The 16,671-nt window shown below is 36.7% G+C and overlaps 3 protein-coding genes across 4 annotated transcripts; 2 read left to right on the plus strand and 1 right to left on the minus strand.

The window, feature by feature from the left end:
* The first annotated feature begins 509 nt into the window (after nt 1-509).
* LOC103319425 (CBL-interacting serine/threonine-protein kinase 8) lies at nt 510-5,205 on the plus strand. 2 transcript variants are annotated; one of them, XM_008220966.2, is made up of 14 exons: nt 510-1,117; nt 1,338-1,400; nt 1,489-1,560; nt 1,659-1,766; nt 1,848-1,922; nt 2,009-2,062; nt 2,186-2,311; nt 2,774-2,863; nt 3,468-3,596; nt 3,677-3,799; nt 4,135-4,251; nt 4,441-4,497; nt 4,591-4,665; nt 4,817-5,205. In XM_008220966.2, exons 1-14 carry the CDS (start codon nt 959-961, stop codon nt 4,916-4,918), a joined length of 1,350 nt encoding a protein of 449 aa, XP_008219188.1. In that variant the 5' UTR covers nt 510-958; the 3' UTR covers nt 4,919-5,205. The 2 variants fall into 2 exon arrangements, with proteins under 2 accessions (XP_008219188.1, XP_008219189.1); XM_008220967.3 differs by having other exon boundaries at nt 3,680-3,799.
* A 626-nt stretch (nt 5,206-5,831) lies between these two features.
* Nucleotides 5,832-8,910, minus strand: LOC103319445 (pentatricopeptide repeat-containing protein At4g14850-like). Its single transcript, XM_089046152.1, has 2 exons — nt 8,693-8,910; nt 5,832-8,393 (listed from the first exon to the last, which is right to left on the minus strand). Exons 1-2 carry the CDS (start codon nt 8,783-8,785, stop codon nt 6,201-6,203), a joined length of 2,286 nt encoding a protein of 761 aa, XP_088902278.1. The 5' UTR covers nt 8,786-8,910; the 3' UTR covers nt 5,832-6,200.
* A 1,666-nt stretch (nt 8,911-10,576) lies between these two features.
* LOC103319426 (serine hydroxymethyltransferase 2, mitochondrial) lies at nt 10,577-16,566 on the plus strand. The gene is made up of 16 exons (XM_008220968.3): nt 10,577-10,768; nt 10,888-10,938; nt 11,028-11,114; nt 11,440-11,561; nt 11,812-11,888; nt 12,293-12,417; nt 13,307-13,399; nt 14,017-14,109; nt 14,215-14,412; nt 14,644-14,748; nt 14,862-14,927; nt 15,059-15,136; nt 15,622-15,733; nt 15,819-15,929; nt 16,048-16,225; nt 16,336-16,566. Exons 1-15 carry the CDS (start codon nt 10,673-10,675, stop codon nt 16,194-16,196), a joined length of 1,563 nt encoding a protein of 520 aa, XP_008219190.2. The 5' UTR covers nt 10,577-10,672; the 3' UTR covers nt 16,197-16,225; nt 16,336-16,566.
* The last annotated feature ends 105 nt before the right edge of the window (nt 16,567-16,671 follow it).

Consider the following 16,671-nt stretch of genomic DNA (forward strand, 5'->3'; position numbering starts at 1 on the left):
ATTTTTTCTGGATTTTTAATTTTTAATTGAGACATGTACAAATATATCTTGTGTAAATACGAAGTACAAAACATTTTCGCTTTTTTCTTTTGAAAATTCAATACCTTTTTATATTGTTTGAAGGCACTTTTACAAGTCTTAAATGGCCGGCTCTTAGCATTACTTATTTATTAATCTATTGTAATAGTTTCCATCTAATTAAAAAAATTAATGAGTGAATGATATCACATTTCAAAGAGGTATCCAAACTGCTTACCATGTTAGAGGAGTTTAATTAATTCTTTATTTTATTTTTTAATGAAATGTTAATCACACAAAAACCATCAACTTCAAACAATTCATTATTCATTGTATTTTCTCAACAAAGAAAACAGTTCATCGCAATTTATTATATAATAATTCTGGCCAAGCAAGAAAAAAGGAAAAGCAGCTTATGTATTAAATATAATTAATTGTAAAAAATTTCCAAATTTTGGTATCAAAAAGCACGAAATCCAGGGCGGGGAATCATGGCCGCTGTCCTGAGGAGGACAAAGCGTAAAGATCCCAGAGACAAATGTGTCCAAGAGAGATAGAGAGTCAGTCGTAAGCAGCGAAAGAGTCAGCCGCTATACAACTCCATAAGCCACACACTGACCCATCTTTGAGAAAATTCATAGACTTTTAAACCCATCTTTGAGAAAATTTTAAGGCTCTCATCGTTTTCACCGGCTTTTAATTGCGTATTTTGCCGCAATTTTATGCTGTCTTATCAGAAATCAGAAAGATAATTAAAACCCATTTAAATATTCGGCAGAAAGTGTTTGTATTCTGCTTTGTTGTTGAAAAATTGAAACCATCGCTGGTGCGTTTGCTTTTTTTTTTATCTTCTCCGAGAGACTCGGAGAGAGTGCAATGCTCCCAAGCTGAGATTATCAACAGAGAGATTGAGTTGAGAAGTTGAGAGAGAGAGAGAAAGATGGTGGTGAGGAAAGTGGGTAAGTATGAGGTTGGGAGGACGATCGGAGAAGGGACCTTCGCCAAGGTGAAGTTTGCGCAGAACACTGAGACGGGTGAGAGTGTCGCCATGAAAGTGCTGGATCGCACTACCATCATCAAGCACAAGATGGTCGACCAGGTACTCTCAATTTCCCCTAATTTGTACCCTCCAAGATGCTCAATTTACTTGCTTTGCATGCTCATTGTGAATTTTAATGGGTTCTTAAATTTACCCACTTTCTGATTTAGCATGGTTTTGGTTTGGTATTGGCCTAATTACCTGTAATCTCGGACTTCAGGATGATCCAGTTTCCATTTTGTGTTTTTTTCTTAATAAAAATTTGATCTTTGTGATGCAGATCAAGAGAGAAATATCTATAATGAAGCTTGTCAGGCATCCCTATGTTGTTCGTCTGCATGAGGTATGTGATATCTTTAATCTTAGCTGCAAAAACTTTCTACAAATTGTTAGTTTTGATGTCACTGACTTTATGATGTTGTTTTCTGTAGGTTCTAGCTAGCCGTACTAAGATTTATATAATTTTAGAGTTCATTACCGGTGGTGAATTGTTCGATAAGATTGTAAGTAGTAGTCTAACTTCAAATCCCACTGCTTAATTTGGACAATTAATTTATCTGAGGAAGCGGTAATGTTAACTGTTAAAACAATGGTTGTTCAGGTTCATCACGGACGTCTTAGTGAAGGTGAAGCCAGGCGATACTTCCACCAGCTAATTGATGGGGTCGATTATTGCCACAGCAAGGGAGTATATCACAGAGACTTAAAGGTCTTCCTTTTGTAGCATCTAGCAAGTTATTGTGATTGTTTCTTTTTCTTTCATGAAATTCTTATCGTTGTTTTTGTGCAGCCGGAAAATCTGTTGCTTGATTCTCTAGGAAATTTAAAAATTTCAGATTTTGGTCTGAGTGCATTGCCTGAACAAGTAAGATTCTTGTCTCATTTTGGACATTATTACAGTTGAGAGATTTAGTATTTGTAGGGATATCAATTTATGATGTTTGCATGTAGGGAGTCAGCCTCCTTCGAACGACCTGTGGGACCCCGAACTATGTAGCACCTGAGGTACGGACAAAATTAGTCAGCTTCTGAGTTAAATTTGACCGTTTCTCGACTACGAATAGTATTTATTTCATGCATCTGCTTTGTTTTATATAATTTTTAAATTGTTTTCATTTACTGCTCTAGGTACTTAGTCACAAGGGGTATGATGGTGCCGTGGCAGACGTTTGGTCCTGTGGGGTCATCCTTTATGTTCTGATGGCAGGTTATCTTCCATTTGATGAGCTTGACCTCACCACACTATATAGTAAGGCATGAACCTCTTTCATGTTTACTATTTTGGGATTATTAACTTTGAACAGAAGATTTCTTAATTGATATTTTGGATCTATTTGTGTAAATGTGAAAAGTAGTATCCCTAGTGAACGAACCGTTTAATAGCTTTTCATAAAAATATTTTAAAATTTAATAGCTCAAGTACTACTTCTTAATTGATAATATAACATTGAAAGGGTTATCAAGCTTTCATTTAGACTTTTGTATTTGGTTGTGAAGTAAAGTGAAAATGCTGTCTCTGTTCTTTCAATGCCAGAACCCCCTTGACGCTATTTTTAGGTGCAGTTTCTAGTGGATCCTGGGCTTGATTGTTGGTTGTCTAGTTTTACCCCTGCCTCAATATTTTACTACGTCTGATGTCTACTTTTCAGTAAGAATGTTAAAGTGTGATATAAGGATCATTGTTAATATTAAGTCATTATCATTTATTTTCTGCAGATTGAGAAAGCAGAGTTCTCATGCCCATCTTGGTTTCCAGTGGGAGCAAAATCCTTGATTCATAGAATTCTAGATCCGAACCCTGAAACTGTAAGTATTTGCTAGGTTGGAAGACATTGGTCATTTATATGCATAAAGTGCACATTCTCAGGCTTCAATATCAATAACAAGGGCACAATCAGAAACGTCGGTGCCATGTTTTTATTGGTTCATATTAAACTTGGGATGGAATAACATGTAACCATCCAACATGAGGAGGAGGTGCTTAACAAAAAAAATGTCAAAAAGAGTAGATATTTTCTTTATAAGTACCAAGGCATGTGCTTTCTGTAATTGGAAACCTGACTCGAGGTCTGTTTGGTAATTGACCCAACCTTTAAACCTCTGCTGAGAATTTGAAATTTCTCTTTGAGTTTGTCACCTTTTTCATTTCCATATCTTTTTCCCTACCCTTATTCAGTGTATTTGTCACATGGAAGGAGAGAGGTACTTTTAATTGAAGTCTAAGGTTGTGATATTTGTTTAAAACTTAAGTGCCTGTTTTGAGTTACTACAGGTAAGCTAAGCCTATGCAGGTTAGACTGTCAGATTTCAGATAGAAATCACCTTTAGGATTCTGCCTCTCATTCTTTGTTCTCTGATTCATTCAAATATTTTGGTTATGGTTGTTTCTGAAAAGTTTCTCTGTGTGCAGCGTATTACAATTGAGCAGATCAGAGATCATGAGTGGTTTCAGAAAAATTATGTGCCTGTCAGATCGTTTGAATATGAAGATGTAAATCTGGATGATGTAAATGCTGTTTTTGATGATGCCGACTCTGAGGTTGGTAGGGCTTTGAGAAGCTACATTTATTTTTTTAGATTGACAACACAATTAACTTAACTGTTATTTATGATTTATAGCAGGAACAAAGGGTTAGTGAGCACCGTGGCAATGAAGACATGGGTCCTTTAGTTCTTAATGCATTTGACTTAATAATTCTATCTCAAGGCTTAAACCTAGCAACAATGTTTGACCGTGGCAAGGTAAGACAGTAACTTATTAATTATTCTCCCGTTATCTTTATCCTTTAGCTATTCATTAAACCATATTAATAGTTTTATATTTTGGACATTAATGGTAATATTAAAGGTACCCTAACACCCTAAAAGCTGCTTATCTTGTACTCTTTTATCTCTGTTTCCCTTCATTCTGTCAGAAAAGCATCACAATCGAACTTTTAATTGATAATTCAGTATTTGAACACCATGCCCTTCGCTGCATTTTTGTAAATATAAGTTTGCCTGAGGTAGTATACTTATGTTATGTCCATTTCCTACTAAAGTACTTCTATGATGTGTTAATTTCTTTCCCTCAATAGGATTCGATGAAGTATCAGACACGCTTTGTTTCGCAAAAGCCAGCAAAGGTTGTATTATCCAGTATGGAGGTTGTTGCTCAATCAATGGGTTTCAAGACACACATTCGCAACTATAAGGTAATGGGATCCGTATTAGTCTATACTTTTGGTGCTTATCATCATATATACAAGTCTTTACTTTCATTTTATTTGCTATTTAATATGTGTGCGCGAGCACATACGTGTGATGTTCATTTTGGGTGGAGGATGGTCCTGGATAGCAGTACTTAAAAACTCAACAACTAAACAGACGTATTTTCTATTCAGATGAGAGTGGAGGGTCTTTCAGCAAATAAGACTTCTCATTTCTCCATCATTCTTGAAGTAAGCTTTCACTCCTCATGCCTCACTGAACTGAAGCCACCCCCTGAGTATTTTATTAAACTAATTATTTTTTAATATTTTTATTGGCTGAAGATTTTTGAAGTTGCACCGACCTATTACATGGTAGACATTCAGAAAGCTGCTGGAGATGCTAGTGAATTCCTCAAGGTTAGTTTTCAGTTTGCTTCTAACAATTTTTGCTTGATGTCATGACATGGTAGCTTGTGTCTGTTTGTATGTAGAAGGGTATGGTTTGTTTTTCCCTTTTCCATTTGCCCCTTTAGTTTCTGATTCGAATGAATGTGCTACTGTTCTACAGTTTTACAAGAACTTCTGTAGCAATCTTGAGGATATCATCTGGAAACCGCCTACTGAGTCTAGCAAATCAAGGGTCAGCAAGAGTAAAAGTAAAAAGCGTTGATCTCATTCACGTACGTCATCTGCTTTCGGTCCAGTGTCAGTGCTTGACATGTAGTTTGCAACGGTTTTGACCTTTGAGGGCATGGGGTGTGAAAGTTATAGTCGCAGTTTACCTAATTCCTCCTGGAATCTCCTTCCCTATGACACTGCTGCCCCTGAAAGAGGGAAAGAAAGAATCCAGAAGGAAAAAGAATATTAGATAGATGTATTTATTTTTGTTTGTAGTGTGTAAAGTTTTACTGTGTTAATATTTTCTCCTTGCTTTGTGTAGTAAACTCTCGTTTCGTATATTCTGCACCCTGAAATTGTTGCTTTTATACCACCTATAGTTATGGCTGGAAATGTGGATGTCATCAAGGATACAGTGGGACAAGAATTCTCGCCAGGAAAGAGACGAAACGGTGACGTTCGAGTTTCATGGAATTTAGGACAAGAACATTCTCGGTAACTAGGTCCAGACTCTAGTTAGCATAAATATTTAACTAGGTCCATTGCAAGCAAAGTGGAATTTATGAAGCTTAAGTCGTGAGTATATCCTGCTGTAGGGGACGGTCATAGGACTTTTTTCAGAGCGCCGATATCAAAGGTTGTACAAGAAGTCAATTAAGAAGTAATGTAGTTAGGAAACTGAGATGGAGGAGCGCATGACGGCTTTTCTAGAGTATCAATAACATAATAGATTCTAAAATGGTTTATAGATTGAATTCAAGCAGTGTTTGTAAAAATAAAAACATAAAAATTAAGGAAAGAGAAATAAAATATCGAAAAGCAGAACCCTGTAAAACCAAACGTGTTTGATGAATCTTCTTCTTGCAGACATTCGGTACACATGAATATGCAAGTTATTTGTTTTTGTTTGCTCAAAATGGTGTGCTCTCATCTAATTTATCCAGCATTTTTTGATCTACAACAAACAAGATTAGCTCACATCTGCGAGCATCATACATTACATAAAAAAAAAAAAATTGGTGAATATTGACCAACAGACAACATATAAATTCAGTCAAATCCTTCAAAGCGTCTCACAACTACCAACTGGGATTGTGACTATATTCAAGATCACTTGAACGGCCAGCTCTTACAGCCTGCCGTATAAGTGACTTCACTCACCAAAAGCACCAAGTTTTAGCCCGAAGATCCTCCCATTCCAAACGGGTTATGCGAGGTTTAACTGTGCTATAAAGATCCTCCCATTCCAATGATGGATCAAACTAGCGTGAACTTTTCAACCTCGACAGATTGAAGAACTCGGGACTTTTTCCCACTTTTTCATACGAAAGATATCAAAGATGACCTCCAAAATCCCCACATGAACATGTTCCGTTCACAAATTTGTGGAGGCACTTGCTGTCTCGAATGACTATTTCCCTACCAGTCAGTGTTGATAGAAACTTCACAAAATTATGGCAATCTCTGCACATAATGAGACTTTTGACGACCCGAATTGGCGCAGCATTTGGTGTGTTCAACAATCCAAAAGCAATTGCCAACCTTTCACTGTGATAAGCAGTATAAGACAATGTCTGTTCTTCATCCTCATCGATTACTTCCAAACTTTCTAGTGACTCATATCCAAGGCTCTTGACTTGATCAATCAAACTTTCTACGAATTTGTGTGTATCTACACTGTAAGGATGAGATTTATCATTGGGTTTAAATGAAAAGACCTTGTCTTTAATGCTAATCCAGCTCCAGTCCCTTAGTTTCCCAAGCTTCTCCTCTTTCATCATTTTTCTCACCTTAGAAACATCCTTCCATCTTCCTGCAGAGAGGTACATATTCAACAACAAGACATAAGTCTCAGTATCTTTTGGTTTGAGCTCGAGCAACTTCTCAGCAGCATAAAATCCCAATTCAAAATTCCCATGACTTCTACACCCTGCAACCAAGATGGACCATATAAACTCATTTGGTGCAGGATCCATTTTCTTGACAAGAGCAAAGGCTTCTTCTAACCGACCCAACCGCATGTACATATCAATCAGGCAGGCAAAATGGTCCAACACAGGCTTAATCCTATAGTCCTTTTTCATCATCTCAAAGAAACCAAGTGCTTCATTGACCATCCCAGCCTGGCTACAAGCCGAGAGAACACTCACAAAAGTAACCTGATTTGGTCTAACTCCTGCAATTCTCATATCCTCAAAGAGCTGCAGTGCTTGCTGAGTCTTCCCATGCTGTGCAAAACCTGCGATCATAGTAGTCCATGATATCAAAGTTCTGGTAGACATTTCCACGAAAGCTTTGCTTGCTTTTTCGATGCTTCCACATTTATTGTACATATTGACTAAGGCAGTTCCTACTACCCTATCTGAAAGAAACCCAGATTTAATGGTCTGAGCATGAATCTGTTCTCCCTGTTGTAAGGCCACTAAACTACTACATATAGTCAAGATACTTGAGAAGGTGAATAAATCTGGTTTCAAGCCTGAGCGGTTCAATTTCAAGAAAAGGTTAAGTGCCTCAGTTCCACTTTGGTATGCTGAGAGATTATCCTCTGCAAGATCCATAATTTGTGCATGGCCTGCAATCATTGCATTCCAGGTAACCAAGCTGATAGCTCCTATTCCATTAAACAATTCTCGAGCCTCATTTATCAATCCACATTTGAGGTACAAATACATGATAGAGTTTCTTATTGGCAGGTTCAATTCATAGCCAAGTTTAATGCTTAACGAATGAACCTGCGTCCCCACATCCAAAGACAGCATTAAACAACACAAGCTCAAGACACTGGTTAGGGTGTACTCATTAGGCTCAATGCCCTCAGAGAGCATTTCAGTGAAAAATTTCAAACCCCTTACAGCTTCGCCATTATCACCACAAGCAGATATGGTTGCAGTCCATGATATCACATTTTTTTCTTCAATTTTCTTAAATGCTTTAACAGCGGATTCCAAGGTTCCGCATTTCGAGTATAAACTGCAAAGAGAGTTGCCGATACTAGTGTCAAAGTCAATCTGGTACTTGATACTGTAGGCATGCAATTGCTTCCCTAAGTAAACGGATTGCAAAGAAGAACAGGCATTTAAAACAATTCCTAGAGTGTAATTCGTAGGATAAGCCCCAGCTTCCAACATTTCTTGGAAAACATGAATGGCAACTTCTGGCTGCGAACTGTGAACATAACCTGTCATCAAACTTGTCCACGAAATAACGTTTCTCTTTGGCAAATTGTCGAAAACTTTACGAGCATTTTCCATGTTTCCACATTTTGCATAAACATTGACAAGGAACGTTGAGACAAACAAATCTTGGTGGGTTCCGGTCTTTATGATGTGGGCATGAACAATTTTCGCTTCTGAAGCCGAATTCTTGTCTATACATTCTTGCAAAACAGGGACGTAGTAAGTTGACTCAACATTTTCACCCTCTCTAATCATCGAAAGCGCTTCTCGGAAGTCCAGAGACTTGGGTTCTGAACTTCCATTCAAAGTGGTGACTGTGTGACTTTTCTGATACGACACGTTTGTGCTCTGAGATACCAAATGCAGGTTTAGAAGCAGTAAACCAACAAAAAAAACAAAGTACTTAGTTGGGAAAGCTTTAAATTAGTTGGATGGAATGAAAGCCTTGAATTTAAAGTTGCTCTGCTACTTTTCACAAATCAACTCTTTTCAAATACTGCAGTGGTTTAGCTTTAATCCTAGAAACTACAAGCACCCATCAAAATTCTGTTCACAAAAACAAAGATAGTAGCTTAAAAAAAATATACAAACCAACAGAAGCCCAGAATTGGTTGTCAAAAAGTGAAGAGAGAAAAGATTATGATTACCCTTTCTGAAGGAAGAAAACTTGTGGGGTGTTTTCTGAATTCTTGGTCGAGCTTGAGATTTCCATTGACAGCCACTGAAGGCAAAGAAGCCATAATGGAGGCCTGGAGTTTTTCTTCAAAGGAATTGCATGCTGAGGGGAGTTGGGGAGGGAGGGAGTGTTTATCCGCTCCTCTATCTGTTTCAGATAAATTTTGTGGAGGGAAGGATTGCTCTTGTTCACTCAACTAACCCCTCTCCTAGTTCCAGAATGTAATCAAATTACACTATTAGCCTTTCAATCAAGGAAAAGAATTGTTTTTTTTTTCTTCTTTTCTTCTTGGCTAATTCAAATTGGAAATGGGTGAAGGAAATCCCAATGGGAGAATAATGGTAAAAGGGAAATCTTTTATCCCCTCATTTTGCGTAGAATGTCTTTTTAATTTTTTTTATTTTTTATTTTTATTTATATAAAAAAGGGAAAAAGAAGTAGCCTAGAATGTCATTTGTTTCTCTCACAATCGACATTTTACATTTAGAGCAAATAGTAAAATATAAATTGTGTTAATAATTTTCCAAATTATGTTAACAAGACTTTCATTTTAGCAACGGGCTTGTGGCTCAAGTAATGGTGGATTGTGAGTTTTTAAATTTTGACATTTAAATTTTTTATTTATTATACAAGTGATAGTCTAAATTATTTTAAATTAATTTAATTTACGAAAAGGAATTTAAATTTGGATGCAAAGGAGGCTGACTCACTATCCTGGTAAATTATCAACATAATTTATTTTATTTTATTTACACGTACATCGTGAAAAAGTTCATTTATGATTATTTTTAGAACCTTTCTTCTTGTTGAGAGAGGCGATAACATGCTAAACATACACAAGCAAAGTATGATTATTTTTAAGACCTTTCCTATTATTTTTAGGACCTTTCCCAACCAAGGTATGCTAGACTTTGCTCATGCAGTACCTTTTCCTTTATACACCCATACACAGGGCATCACTTAAATATTATGTATTCATCCCAGCTAGAATGTCAGCCTGATCTAATGGATAACGTCAAATTATGGCCTTCTTGAATTAGATTGATGCTGTAGCTTGGATTTTTACTTCTAAGGTCCTAATAAAGTCTTTTGTTCTTCATGTAGACACAATAAATTGATGTGGTACTTGCTGATTATTGAGCTTGTCTCATGTGTGTTAAGGTTACTCAATATATTTTATCATTTATGTTGCTGCTTGTTGGACATTAGCATGACCATGGAGCATGCACTGGTGAATTTTGCAAACAATAAATCAGTGCTTTTTCATCACCCCAAGGATTGCATTGAGCCGCGACCTTATTACTTAGATTGCTTTCACCTTTATCTTATATAATTGAAATATTTTGTTGTATGCAACTGAAGATACAATAGATAATGAAGAAGGATGCCCTTGCCCATCATTCCACAAATATAAGTCAGTTTGTTCTGCAGTGGATTGTTTCGAAATCATTTGCTTTGTGGTGTTTGATGCCACAACCAATCCCAAGTTGGAGTTTTTGTTTAAGACTTTCTTCAGGGTGCTTTTCTAGTTTGAAGAATTTCTCAATAGGCTGTTGTTTTCATGAGATACTTTCAAAGTATATTAATATTTAAAAGTATAGCCGCACGGCTGTACTCTAATACTAATAATATAAAAGTATAGCCGCACGGCTGTACTCTTATATATTCGAATGTTTAAAAGTATCGTCCTGAACGCCACCGTTTTGGTGACATCTCCTAATATTTTGGCTCGTGACGTTGATTTACTGACACTGTGACACAAGTTCCGGTTTCCAATTCGCGGGATCCACATTCTTACAATCAACCTCAGCACCAACCAACCCAACCCCACCCACCAATACAAAAACTTAAATAAATAAATAATAAAACACCAACCCCACCCCACCGCACTCTCCCACTCACTGCACCACCCTGAAAAAAACACGAACAACAAAATACAGAGATCACAGCCATGGCGGCAATGGCGCTTCGCAGGCTCTCAAGCTCCATCAACAAGCCACTTCAACCTTTTGTCAATGGGGTCAATGGCGGCTCCATATATCACATGGTAATAATATCTTCAACACCCTGAATGAGCCGCTATCTCACAACACCTGCCATAGCTTTAACATTCTGTTCTGCTACATTTCTATTGGTTTTCAAATTCGTCTTCTTTTTGATTTGCAGTCCTCTCTGTCCAGCCAAGCAGCTCAGGATAAAGAGAAAGCTCGTGCTACTGTATGTATTCATATCTGATTTTGGTTATGTCGGATCTGTGTTTGTGGTGTGTTAATTTGTATTGATGATTTTGAATCGTTTGAATTCAGTGGATAAAGCAACTGAATGAGCCGCTGGAGGTTGTCGATCCCGAGATTGCCAATATCATAGAACTTGAAAAATCTCGGCAATGGAAGGTTTGGTGATTTATTATCACGCAAGCAGGATCATTTTCATTTTGGTTTTTATTAGGCTACTTTCAATGTTTTAAATTTGGGATTTTGATTGTAATATAAATAAATGGAATGGAAAATGTTCTCTTGCGAGACTATGAATGGGATAGGCCTTTGATGAGGTTATTTTTCTTGAATGTGGGGTTCAGTCTGGAGACATAAAATAAGTCTGGCAAGAAAACATTGCCCATGGTGCAATATTGAGTGTTCAAGTTTAGTTAATGGTAGGAGAGTTATTATTATTATTATTAATTTTTGAAATTTGGTATTAATTTTTATTTTATGTCAGGGGCTTGAGCTTATACCTTCAGAAAACTTCACATCACTTTCTGTCATGCAAGCTGTTGGGTCTGTCATGACCAACAAGTACAGTGAAGGGTATCCCGGTGCTAGATACTATGGAGGAAATGAGTAAGTAGGTCTACAGTGAATATATTTTTGATCATTTTTGCAATCCTGTATGTAACTATTAAGTGAAAAAGGCAATTCCACTTCTTCTTTTTTCTTTTCTAATTTTTTTTTGTGAGGGGCGGGGGGAAGGCTGGTGTTGGAGAAAACCCATTGCAGTGATTAAAACTGATGAGAAAGTGGCACCTATCTAGTTTTGAACTAAAGACTAAATTATTATTCCACTTGATTGATTTTTTGTTAATAAATGTAGATACATCGACATGGCTGAGTCCCTGTGTCAGAAACGTGCATTAGAAGCCTTTCAGTTGGATCCTGCAAAATGGGGAGGTAATAAAACTAAACATATTTATACATGCGGCATTGCGAACTTTTTTCTTTCCTGTCAGTTCCATTTTGTTTGCCTAAACCTGCATTGCATAAGTTTGGAATGACCTGTAAGTTAAATTGTTATACAGTACTCTTCTAGCAAAATCAAATGTGTCTGGCTATGTATCAATAAGAACACTATACCTGTTATATTTAAACTGTGAAAGTGGGATTAAAGGAATTCGTAGTATCTACTATGCTTTGTAAACTATGTCAATCATTGACTTTGATAGGTTTACAGATGAGTTGTCTTCACGTGAACTTTCTAACTCATGTTAATTCTGTTATTGAACTTTTCATGTATTGAATAAAAAGTATCTTAAATACTTAATTATTTAAAGAAACTGCGTACTTTTTTCTTTCAGTAAATGTGCAGTCACTATCTGGATCCCCTGCTAACTTCCAAGCTTACACTGCATTGTTGAAACCTCATGAAAGAATCATGGCACTTGATCTACCTCACGGTGGACATCTTTCTCATGGTTATCAGGTGTCTACATCTTCTGTTGATTTTTTCCAGATATATTTGGCTATATTCTCATGCTTTTGGTGGTTAACGGAGACAGCCTTTGTAGTTCTCAGTTAGTCTAGTGCTTCTGTTTTGTTAATTTTTTCTTCCCTTTCTTTTCTCCCCTGCCCTGTGAAGTATAGGAGCACTTTTCTCCATTTACACCACTGTTAAATTTATGATTAGTTGTTGGGACATGCTGATGTGGTCTATGCATATGGTCTATTAGTTATGCTAAGCCATGTGATAGCTCATCATGTTTTCATTCTAGAAGTAAGTTTTGGCTAAATTAATTGATAGTTTTTAAATAAAAAATACATATGCAGATATAAAAGACATTCCATGCACGGGCAGATGCAGGATCTTTATTGAGCTATATAATTATAGGCTATCTCGATGTTTTTTAAGATTAGGATTTAATGTAGGAGGGCCTAGAAGTGGTTTTGTCCAAGATTGATTGAACCTTGATGCCTCTTGGGCTGTTGAAATTAAATTTTTAGGTTGCAGGAATTTTTTTGACAGAACTTACATTGAAAAGAAGAAAATAAAGGCAATCAGACCCTCAAGAAGCTTAAAAGCCATTGGAATCCTCTTATGGTTAACGACTGCATAATTGACTGCAGGCCTTTATATTAGTAATTTCCAATACTTATCCAATTAGGATTGCTACATAAAAGAAAAGGAAGTACTAAACCACCTAGGACAAATTGGGAACTGTAGTACCAGTGGTGGGTTACCAACTTTCATCCCAACTGATTTGTCACAGGGTAGGGTTACTTGTAACATTAAAGTGTTGGGAACTATTCACGATATGCCTGTCTAGGTATATACTAAATGATAAATAATCTTTTTTTTCTTCACCATTGTGCAGACTGACACCAAAAAGATATCTGCTGTGTCGATATTCTTCGAGACAATGCCATACAGATTGAATGAGAGCACTGGCTATATTGATTATGATCAGGTGCCTTCTTATCCCCGACCTTTACTTTTCTAAATTATCATAGATTTGTATGATATGCTTGTGCATGAGACTTGTAATACTCTGGTTCAGCCTCAGAAAGAGGATGCAACAGGGTGCTGTCTTGTGTTGCACAGATATTATTAGAATAAAAAACTGCAGAAACATGTTTTTGGTAAATCAGTCTGGCGATTTTAACATGTAGATAACCATGTAAAGCAATTGTCCACATTATAAATTATCATTTCATGCATAAGAATTATGATTATTTTGGAATCAGAATTTGAATCCTTACAACCAAACCTGGGGATGTTTACCCTAAAGTCACTGAATGCATAGAACTAGGATTTTTAAGCATATCTCCCTAAATGCTTTGGCCTTTTGAGTGCCTACAGTGATTTTTTTTTTTTTTTGGGTCGAAAGAGTGCCTACAGTGCTAAGCATTCACCATTTGGATACCTTCCTGTTTCTATTTCAAGATAAAAGTAAGGGATGGAAATTGTATCTTGCATGGATAAGGGTTCTATTTTGACCAATGGCTATGTGTACTCTATGCATTGTTTTCAACTTTTGATCTTTGTTTATCAAAGGCTGACCTATGCGAATAAATATGTCCACAGTTGGAGAAAAGTGCCACACTTTTCAGGCCAAAACTAATAGTTGCTGGTGCCAGTGCTTATGTACGCTTGTACGATTATGAACGTATCCGCAAGGTAGGCTTTGGTTCGACTTTCGCGATTATGACAATCATTTTCATGCATCTCTGAAATTTTTTATGATAATCTTTAAGTGTGATGTTATTGTTGTGATGTTATCAGGTTTGTGATAAGCAGAAAGCAATTTTGTTGGCTGATATGGCACATATCAGCGGATTGGTTGCTGCTGGTGTTATTCCATCTCCTTTTGAGTATGCAGATATTGTTACAACCACAACTCACAAGTCACTTCGTGGTCCTCGTGGGGCTATGATCTTTTTCAGGAAGGGAGTGAAAAATATAAACAAGCAAGGGCAAGAAGTAAGTTCCTAATGTTTAATTTTAAAAAGTAAATAAACTAAGGCTAGCATTTGGGTACCCATTTATTTTGGCTATAACTCTAAATAAGGTGGTGAAAACCTTACTACAGTTTTAGCCAAAATAAATGTGCCCAGTTGCCATCCCTAAAAAACGAAGTAAATGATGGAAAAAAAAAAAAGTCCCAAAATGATGCACGCTTGAACTATAAAATGCTTGAGTTTCCTTCTACAGGTTTTGTATGATTATGAAGACAAGATCAATCAGGCTGTCTTTCCTGGACTCCAGGGTGGTCCACACAACCACACCATATCTGGATTAGCAGTTGCACTGAAGCAGGTTCCTCCTTTTTTTCTATTTGAGTACCTCTGATCAGATCCTGCATCTTTTTTTCTTTTGTTTAATTGAACATAACTAAACTTTTTTTTTTTGTTGCTTTTTTTCTTTTCTAGGTCAAAACTCCAGAATACAAAGCTTACCAAGAGCAAGTTCTCAGTAATTGTTCAAAATTCGCAGAGGTCTGATGAACGTCACTTTCCAACACATATGATGCAAATAGAAAATTATTTTTCTTTTTATATATTAAGGGTTCTCTATAAAGCAATTTGGTTGTTTCCTCTGTCTCACTAATTTCCTTCCAAACATGCAGAGCTTGCTAGAGAAGGGTTATGATCTTGTTTCTGGTGGAACTGAAAACCATTTAGTGTTGGTGAATTTAAGAGACAAGGTAAAAGGAGATTGTTACTTCCTCTGACAGGAAGATTTCAGCTGTGAAGGGCTATGATGTTCTAATTGTTTACCCGTTTCTGTAACTGGAAGATTTATAGGCCTTAGTATTGAGCATGTTAAACTGAAGGCTTACGGAAAATCATCCCATGGTTCCTTTAAAATAATTTAACTAGATGAACACCTAATTCTGGTAACCAAAAGGTGAGTCATAGGCTTACAAAAAATTATCCCATGGTTCCTTAAAAATAATTTTACTAGATGAACAAGCAATTCTGATAACCAAAAGCTGAGTCATAAATAGCCTAGGTTTTTTATAATGAATCCACAGAATTCAAATGATTTACAAAAATTTAGTCGGAAAATCATAGAACTTCCCTATAGTGGAGTGCTTGATGTTGAATTCATTGATGGATGCTGTTGTGAAAATGGGTTATGGCAGGAGAAAAATTGTTAAGATATCCTCTTCGAACTTTTTTGTGACAGGGCATTGATGGCTCAAGAGTTGAAAAAGTTTTGGAATCGGTTCATATTGCAGCAAATAAAAACACTGTTCCTGGTGATGTGTCTGCCATGGTACCTGGTGGCATACGCATGGGTAAGGCCATCTGTATTTAATTATTTTGCACCTGCTGGTGATTGGTTAAGTACATCTTTTCTGACCCTATTTTTGGGTTGTTCAGGAACCCCAGCTCTAACATCTAGGGGGTTTTTGGAGGAGGATTTTGCAAAAGTAGCTGAGTATTTTGATGCAGCTGTGAAGTTGGCTTTGAAGATCAAGGCTGCTGCCAAAGGTTTACTCTACCACCATCTTGTGGATATAAATTTTATTAGCGTTTGTAATGCTTGGTCACAGATTTCACTACCATAGTTACATGCTCATGCACATGTCCTGGGTTCATACAAGTGCAGGTACTAAGTTGAAGGACTTTGTGGCAATTCTGGAATCTGATGGTGAAATTCAATCTGAGATTGCAAAGCTTCGCCATGAGGTTGAGCAGTATGCTAAACAATTTCCAACTATTGGATTCGAGAAAGAAACAATGAAATACGGTGAATGAAATCCTGACCTCACAGATCGATGTTACAGGTCAAACCCCTATCTCCACTCTGATAAGTGAATAAGCACAATGCTTGACGTAAATTGAATTATTTGAGAGCATTTCTGTCACTTTTAATACACAAAATACAATCTTGCAGATACTTTTTCTGAACCCGATTAAGTGTCTACCTCAAAGATGTTTCCTATACGAAAGGAGATAGGGATATAAAAAAATTCAATACAAACTACGAGTTTTTTTTTTTCTTTTCTTCTTTTTCTGTTTCTTTTTCCTTTGCCGATTGTAATACTTGATTACTTGAAGTTTCTTGTCCACATTGTAACTCTGTTATTTGTTCTTAGTTTCTCAATAACCGATGCTATTTTGTATCGATTGGAATGTTGTCAGCATGAAATCTTGCAATTTTCTTGCGGCTAATGTGGAAGGTAGTGTGTCAAGGGAGCACGATGCTTACTGCTTACTTTTATATTTATAT

The sequence above is a fragment of the Prunus mume genome, linkage group LG2 (genome assembly GCF_029339155.1).
Source record: "Prunus mume cultivar Tortuosa linkage group LG2, ASM2933915v1, whole genome shotgun sequence".
In the NCBI taxonomy this organism is placed as follows: domain Eukaryota; kingdom Viridiplantae; phylum Streptophyta; class Magnoliopsida; order Rosales; family Rosaceae; genus Prunus; species Prunus mume.